We start from the raw sequence: 8,737 nt of genomic DNA on the forward strand, positions 1-8,737 counted from the left end.
TAACAACAAAGAGGACAACATGTTAGTAATGAAAGTATGACATTAAACTATGCCTATTTGTTTGCAGTTTTTGTTATTGCTACATCCACTCAATAGCTAGGATCACAAGCTCAATACACTGGTCTGTACTTCATTAACACAGAAGGGTTTGTGTGTATAACTCTGTATCAACTGTTTTTTAGAAAATGCTGACCAGTGTATTAACATATGCACAACAGCTGTGCTGCTGTAGACGTACAATACCAAATTCTCCCTGTTCCTTCCAATGGCTACAGAAATGAGAGATGACATTAAAGCTGATGGTTATATGACAAGTATGATAGTGATAATTATGATACTCATGACAATGTCTGGGTGAGCTGTTGTTATTTATTAATATCAGATTCGGTGCTGGCATTTACACCACAAAATCTGTTTGATGACAAAGGTTAGGCGTCTCTTATCTGTTAATGAATCATCCCCCAAAATGTGAGAGAGACGGAGAGAGAGAGACAAAGAGAGACAGAGAGACACAGAGGCAAATACAGAGAGTGAGATTTAAATGAGACCGGGGGCCTGAAGTGATAGAGTGGATTGATCAATAATTCAGTAGCCCCCGAGTGGTGTTGAATGGCTCCGGTGGGTTCAGTGCTGCTCAGTGATGTCATTCTTTCTGGGAAGTCACTGGTGAAACACACACAACATTCACACCTATCAACCCCCCCTGGTCTCTTCCCCTCTAAATGAACATAAATGTGTGGCCACAACTTACTAAAGTGTGGGATAAGTATTCCTAAACCATGGACAGAACTGGATATAGTGTGGGAACCAGATCATTCATTTGTGACAGGTCATTTAGTAACGTGTGGGAACAAAATAGCAAAGTCATTCTTACGGCTTACTAAGATAAGGGCACAATTTATCACAGTTTTCTTAGGTCTATTTTGTTATATTTTACATTACTCATCTTATTCTCACTACTTAAAGGCAAACGTCTGCAATTGTGGGGAAATGCAGTTCTCTCGTTTGTTTACATTCAGAAGATCCTTGTATTTTAGAGTGGAATGGTGTGTTTGAGGAGAAAAAACATGACGTTTAACTTGTCTGTTTGAATTAGCACAGAAACTCATTCGTTACAGGAGTTGTTTATTTCTGTGGCACGTTTGGTCTGCGTTTACTTTCATGCAGTTAGCGCTCTGCTGAATTTAGAGTAGGTTGCATCTACAGCCAAAACTAGGTCAATATTACCCACCGATGAAGCAGGAATAGAGCAATGTCCTTATCGTTGTTCATGCTTTTCAATGTTTGGACGTCTTTAAAAACCTCCAGATGCCATTTCTCTGCCGTGAGCAGAGAGAGAGAAAAAGACAGACAGACACCGGGGCTTCAGAAACACATTATTTCCAGCAAACAAACGAACTGGAGAGCAGCAAAGAGTGAGGAAACATTCTCAGAATCATATAAAAAAGTACTTTTTGATTAAAACTGAATGTTGCCTTTAATAAAGTTGTAGAAATAATGTAATCATTTGGTTGCTGTACCTCTAAGTCGTAGCCCTCCACAGCACCAGGCCTCAATAGAAACTTCATTTCGCACTGGACCCACCCACTCAGAGACAAAAATGCTCAAGACACACAGTGTTTACTATAATGGACTTCTGACCGAACAAGAGAGCAATGCCCACACACTATTACACCATACACATCGAGGAAAGCACACGCATGTTAATTTCCATACATTGTGGGTACATTACATTCACTCACATTCATTTCAGAGAAACTCATTTTGACAATGACTACCACTAAACACACTTAACCCTACCCCTAACCCTTAAACTAGTACTAACCCTAAGCTTAGCCTAACACAAACCTTGACCAAAACCTCTTCAACCCTCACCTTAACCAGAAGCCTCCATAAAACCAGTCTTCATCTAAAACTGCAGTGATATAATTTGTGGGGATGAGCTTGTGAGCATATAAACAGATTTTGGTCCCCATAACTTAAGGGAAACATGGAATACACATACACACATACACACACACACAGTGAATATAGCTGTTGTTTGACGTGTGCTGAGGGATGTTTCAAAGTCAGTGTCTGTGGTACTGAATTCATCACAGTGTTGTAATATCCGCCATGACGTGAAACAAATGTAACATGACTGTGAACATGCTACAGCATCTGTCCAGAATTTGTAGACACTGCTTATGATAAAGTGAACTTGACTATGTTCAAGTGCTCACACAATGAAATGGGAGAAACAGCAGCGCCAGTTTCAGTTAGCCATGCTCAGTGCCAAGTGCCAGCCAGAGGGGTATACAGGCCTCCTGCATTGGGCAGTGGAGCAGTGCCCAAGAGCTCCATTCAATCTCTTTGGGGTGAGTTAGTGGTGATCCAGGGCTAATCATCCGACATCAGCAACTGCTCTTTTGGTTGTATGCAACCAAATCCTCACAGCAAGATTCCAAAGTCATCAGAAACAAAGGGAGTCAAACTCTGCATTTGTTTTGAACGCATTTGATTCCTGACTTCAGTTCATCACTGATACACACACTGAAATATTCCTGTAATAGCTGTACATTATTAATGATGGTGTGTGTGCGCATGGAGTGTGTAGAGAAGTCAGCTCTTGCCCGAGTGTAAAACACACTGCGGGACGTTGAGTTGTGTCTCTAACGAGAGCTGCACCTGTTTTATTTCCGGGATTCTACGGCTGCACTGAAGTTTTTCTCCGGACTCTAAACGCGTAAAAGACGTTCACTCACCTCTGCGCGTTCACGATGCCTCGCGGAGCTTCATCTGAGAGAGACGAGAATCAGAGAGTCCGCGTGATGTTGCTTGTGAATGAAGGGCATCAGCCACACGCCCGGGCGCGCGCGCAGATACACAGACACACTGCACGAGTCACTTCACGTCACTCACACAACAACTGACCCGCCCGCGAGCTGCTGCTGGAACTGAGCCAACATCGAGCTCTGTAAACCAATCAGGAGAACGATGATCAGGATGAGGATGATGACAATAATGAAGATGATGATGTCAGAAGTTAATGGAAATGATGATGATGATGGGAGTGGTTGTAGAACTGATAATGATGAAGATAACAGTGGTTGTACTGATGAAGATGATGAGGATGATGATGATGATGATGATGATAATGTAAATCCATTCCATGAAGCTCTCCATGCACTGTCCTTGAGCTACTTTGAAGGCCAAGTGAAGTTTGGAAGTTTGCAGTGATTGACTCTGCGAACAATGCCCCTCAGAATCTGCTGACCCACCTTTGTAATTTTACGTGGCCTACCACTTCATGGCCGAGTTGCTGTCGTTCCCAGTCCCTTCCACTTTGTTACCACTGACAGTTGACTGTGGAATATTTAGTATCAAGGACATTTCACAACTGGACTTGTTGCACAGGTGGCATCCTGGTACAACTCTGGAATTCACTGAGCTCCTGAGAGCGACTCTTTCTTTCACAAACCTTTGTGAAAGCAGTCTGCATGCCTAGGGGCTTGGCTTTATACACATTTGGCCAGGGAAGTGATTGGAGCACCTGAATTCAATCATTTGGATGGCAATATAGTGTATTATCACTACTTTGTATTATATACTCTCTATGTCTGTTGTGGTTTGTTGTTTTCCCTGGCCTCGAGATAATTTCTCTCCTTACATTTTACCTTCATTGATGGTCACAGGAGTATTGTTCGTGATAGTGACAGTGCTGATGATGATGATGGTGATAAATATGATAAGGAGGAGAAGGACAATGAAGATGATGCCATAAAGCACACAAACAATTCTCACCTCTTTTGTTATTACCCAGTCCCACATTATTTTCACAAAGACACTCAAGCTTTGGAATTTCTTTTAAAATAATAATGTTATAAATATCTTTCTGATTATTATAAAGATGATGTGCCATAACCATGGTGCACTGCAGCACTCAGGCTTTACATCGCTGCTGTATCAGGGCCTTATATAATCTCCAAAGTGTTCAATACACACACAGCCATTTGTGGACACACTCCCTTCAGAGGATTTTTTCAAAGCCTGAGACTCATCACTGCATTAAGCTCCAATCCTTTCCGACTGAAATCTGTCTAGAGACGCATTTAATGTCCATTTCTGCTTCGCTGAGCAGTCTGTTCAAACCACAAATCAGCCTTAAAGAGGAAGCGATGGGAATGGACATCGTGGCCATTTTGCAGGTCATTCGCAGCATTATTTCCGCCATTGATCTCAAAGCTGTTTGGATTGATCTGTATGTATTAAAGCTGGACAGTAGCCAGTGTGTTACATCAGCAGAGCTACAGCTTCAGGCTATGGAACTATCCCAGAATACACATCTATGCTTCACAAAGAGAACATACAGTGGCAAAGTTATAAAATCAACATGCACTCTATACATTATCCATAAGTATATAACCACCTCCTTGTTTCTACACTCACTGTCCATTCTCTCAGCTCCACTGACCACACAGGTATGATGTGGGCGGTGGATCATTCTCAGTGCTGCAGTCACACTAACGTGGTGGCGGTGTGTTAGTGTGTGTTGGGCTGGTAAGAGTGGATCAGACACAGCAGTGCTGCTAGGGTTTTTTTAAAACCTGAGTGTCACTGCTGGACTGAGCAACCAGTGAACACTGACGCAAGACTTGAGAAAAACCAACACAAACTGTGCAACAACAGATCAACTACTGCCTCTGACTTTACTTCTACAAGCTGGACCCACAAGGTAGGCGTGTCTAAGAGACTGGACATTCATTCATTATCTGTAACCCTTATCCAGTTCAGGGTCATGGTGGGTCCAGAGCCTACCTGGAATCATTGGGCGCAAGGCGAGAATACACCCTGGAGGGGGCGCCAGTCCTTCACAGGGCAACACACCTTCACTCACACCTACGGACACTTTTGAGTCGCCAATCCACCTACCAACGTGTGTTTTTGGACTGTGGGAGGAAACCGGAGGAAACCCACGCAGACACAGGGAGAACACACCACACTCCTCACAGACAGTCACCCGGAGGAAACCCACACAGACACAGGGAGAACAAACCACACTCCTCACAGTCACCCGGAGGAAACCCATGCAGACACAGGGAGAACACACCACACTCCTCACAGACCGTCACCCGGAGGAAACCCACGCAGACACATGGAGAACACACCACACTCCTCACAGACAGTCATCCGGAGCAGGAATCGAACCCACAACCTCCAGGTCCCTGGAGCTGTGTGACTGTGACACTAACCTCCTGCGCCACCGTGCCGCCCAGAGACTGGACAGTGAGTGTTAAATAAATAAATACATAAATAATAAAAAAAAATAAATAAATAATAATAAAATAAATAAATAAAATAAAATAATAATTTAAAAAAGTATATATATATATATATGTGTGTGTGTGTGTGTGTGTGTGTGTGTGTGTGTGTGTGTGTGTGTGTGTGTGTGTGTGCTGATTTTGAACCACAAACACCATTCCAACTCATCCCAAAAAGTATTGGATGGCACTCCACCACTCCAAAGTTTACACCTCTCCAGCCACAGCTTTTGAGGATGCTCTAGCATGTCCTGTATCATTTCATGCTGTATTATTTTATTATTTTCCTCCAGAAGCTCAATGATAAAGGTTGTCAAAACTGTATCATAAAAAGAGTCAGTTGATTGGTGAAAATTGCCACTAGATGGAGCCATAGCCTCGAATGTCTCCAGCTGGGTGTTTTGCAGTAAATTTACATTTCAGAAGGTACACCATTAAAGTGAGATACAGAATATAGCCAACAGAGTTAAAAAACAGTGAGTAGTGCCCCGTACCCTGCAGTCTACCGCTGTCCAACACTGTAGTGACGTCAAAAACTGAGCGGATATCCAGTGCAGTTAAATATCCCACAGTGCACTGCAAACAGTAGTGTACCACCAGTGTGCCCTAGTGGACAGTGTATAAACTGCACTTCATTGTTCGGTTTGAAGATTGAAGGACAGTTTCTCAGAGGAGGTTCACTACATTTATATTTACTAAGCAGTATATACCAGTGATAAACAATACATGTATTTGGAGAGTACAGTTTACAATTTGTCTTCTTTATCTGGGACTGTAACTTAAGTTCCCGCCATTTACACATTGCTCTGTGGCATTCAGTTATTTATATTTATTTGTTTGTTTGATTAGGGCGGCACGGTGGCGCAGCAGGTAGGTGTCGCAGTCGCACAGCTCCAGAGGCCTGGAGGTTGTGGGTTTGATTCCCACTCCGGGTGACTGTCTGTGAGGAGTGTGGTGTGTTCTCCCTGTGTCTGCGTGGGTTTCCTCCGGGTGACTGTCTGTGAGGAGTGTGGTGTGTTCTCCCTGTGTCTGTGTGGGTTTCCTCCGGGTGATTGTCTGTGTGGTGTGTTCTCCCTGTGTCTGCGTGGGTTTCCTCCGGGTGACTGTCTGTGAGGAGTGCGGTGTGTTCTCCCTGTGTCTGCGTGGGTTTCCTCCGGGTGTCTGTCTGTGAGGAGTGTGGTGTGTTCTCCCTGTGTCTGCGTGGGTTTCCTCCGGGTGACTGTCTGTGAGGAGTGTGGTGTGTTCTCCCTGTGTCTGCATGGGTTTCCTCCCACAGTCCAAAATCACACGTTGGTAGGTGGATTGGCGACTCAAAAGTGTCCGTGTGTGTGTGTGTGTGTGTGTGTTGCCCTGTGAAGGACTGGTGCCCCCTCCAGGGTGTATTCCCGCCTTGCGCCCAATGATTCCAGGTAGGCTCTGGACCCACCGCGACCGTGAACTGGATAAGGGTTACAGACAATGAATGAATGAATGAATGTTTGTTTGATTATTGTGTGTGTGAAATTATTCTTTTATTATTATTATTATTATGATTTTTTCCCACTTTTAAAAGACTTTTTCTTTTGTGGACACCATATCCATTCCCAATATTTAGAAAGGACACTCTTATTTTCCGCAGATTACATACACGCTGCTTTTTAAAAATGCACACAAATGATATACAGTAAGCTACCGTATTTCTCTCACTGCTAACTACTAGAACGGGGATAACGTATAAAATGCAGCCAAATAAAATGTAATTGAATTAGGTGCTAAGAATCCTGCACAGAAATAACTAAAGCTGTATCTCGAACAGTTATATTAGTAAAACTCTCCTTTAGTGTCCAAGAATGACTGAAAAAATACTCTCACCATTTTTCCCCTCAGACTGAAGGCCGTGAAGAGCTTTAATTGATTTCACCTGAACTCCGAACATCTCCATTTAACACAGATGTTATTCTCATTTTCAGGCAATAGGTGGCGCCAAGAGCAAACCCATCAAACCGGAAACCTACTGCAATGTGCTGAGGGAAGCTCTCCGTCTCAGGAGTTGATGCTGGTGTTGAGTTAATTTTTCAGCGTCAGTAAAACGGTAGAAAATAAATTCATCTGGAAACTGACGATCGAGAACTGATTTTATTAACATTTATTTAACCGGGTTAGCCTCATTGATATCACTGATCTCGTTTACAAGGGAGACCTGGCCAAACAATGGCAGAAACACAGAATTACAGCAAATAATACACACAAAAACATATTCAGATAAATACATCTTGTGTAAAACATCTACACAAGAACAATCTGGACCCAATGGACTTCACCATAGCCTGTAGAAATAGCACAAAGTTTTCAATCTTAAGTTCGTTTTTGTAAATTGTCTTAAGTAGTAGCCTCAGTTTCAGCATCCATTCTTTTGTGCTTGTTTCTTCTTGCTTTGGGCCTATTTCCTTTTCCTCAGTGCAGGGATTCTGACAGCTCCACATCATTTCATTCATTCATTCATTCATTGTCTGTAACCCTTATCCAGTTCAGGGTCGCAGTGGGTCCGGAGTCTACCTGGAATCATTGGGCACAAGGCAGGAATACACCCTGGAGGGGGCGCCAGTCCTTCACAGGGCAACACAGACACACACATTCACTCACACACTCACACCTATGGACACTTTTTAGTTGGCAGTCCACCTACCAACGTGTGTTTTTGGAGCGTGGGAGGAAACTGGAGCACCCGGAGGAAACCCACACAGATACAGGGAGAATACACACTTCTCACAGACAGTCATCCGGAGGCAACCCACGCAGACACAGGGAGAACACACCACACTTCTCACAGACAGTCACCCGGAGGACACCCATGCAGACACAGGGAGAACACACCACACTTCTCACAGACAGTCATCCGGAGGAAACCCACGCAGACACAGGGAGAACACACCACACTTCTCACAGACAGTCACCCGGAGGAAACCCACGCAGACACAGGGAGAACACACCACACTTCTCACAGTCACCAGGAGGAAACCCACACAGACACAGGGTGAACACCACATCATGTCTGATCCAGAGTTTTAACATGGCTTCTCATAGTTGATATTGCTGTTGATTTATTGAGCTCTGAATCTAAAGTGGAGTTTAGTTTTCTCCTGTCTCTGTACTGTTTAATGTTACCTCTGAAAGCTTTAAATGGTGTTTATCTGATGGTGACAGGCAAAGACAAAGTTTTTGTCTTTCTTTGCAGTTAAATTCTTTTAAATGCAACCTCTTTAATAATGTCTTATACACAACAGCTGTTTTGACAGGAAAACTGAAACAAAGGGTTGTCTCTGATTTTGCACAGTTCTGTAATTTTCTGTGGGCTGTGCATCTCCTAAATCAGTTCCTAAAAAGCAGATGCATGTTGTGTTTGTAAACGCGTTACTGCACTTTACTTTTATGATACCTTTTAATCATAGTTCGGTCGC

At 43.4% G+C, this 8,737-nt stretch overlaps 1 protein-coding gene across 1 annotated transcript in view; it reads right to left on the minus strand.

Annotated features, from left to right (window-relative positions):
* The window catches only part of LOC136679384 (cGMP-dependent protein kinase 2-like), a 28,173-nt gene extending 21,011 nt beyond the window's left edge, over positions 1–7,162 (minus strand). Inside the window, exon 1 of the mRNA XM_066657882.1 lies at positions 7,152–7,162. Within this exon, the coding sequence (XP_066513979.1) occupies positions 7,152–7,154 (3 nt within the window). The 5' untranslated portion in view covers positions 7,155–7,162. The remainder of the gene's footprint in view (positions 1–7,151) is intronic.
* Between the last annotated feature and the right edge of the window lie 1,575 nt (positions 7,163–8,737).

Source organism: Hoplias malabaricus, chromosome Y, assembly GCF_029633855.1.
Source record: "Hoplias malabaricus isolate fHopMal1 chromosome Y, fHopMal1.hap1, whole genome shotgun sequence".
NCBI classification, from domain to species: Eukaryota; Metazoa; Chordata; class Actinopteri; order Characiformes; family Erythrinidae; genus Hoplias; species Hoplias malabaricus.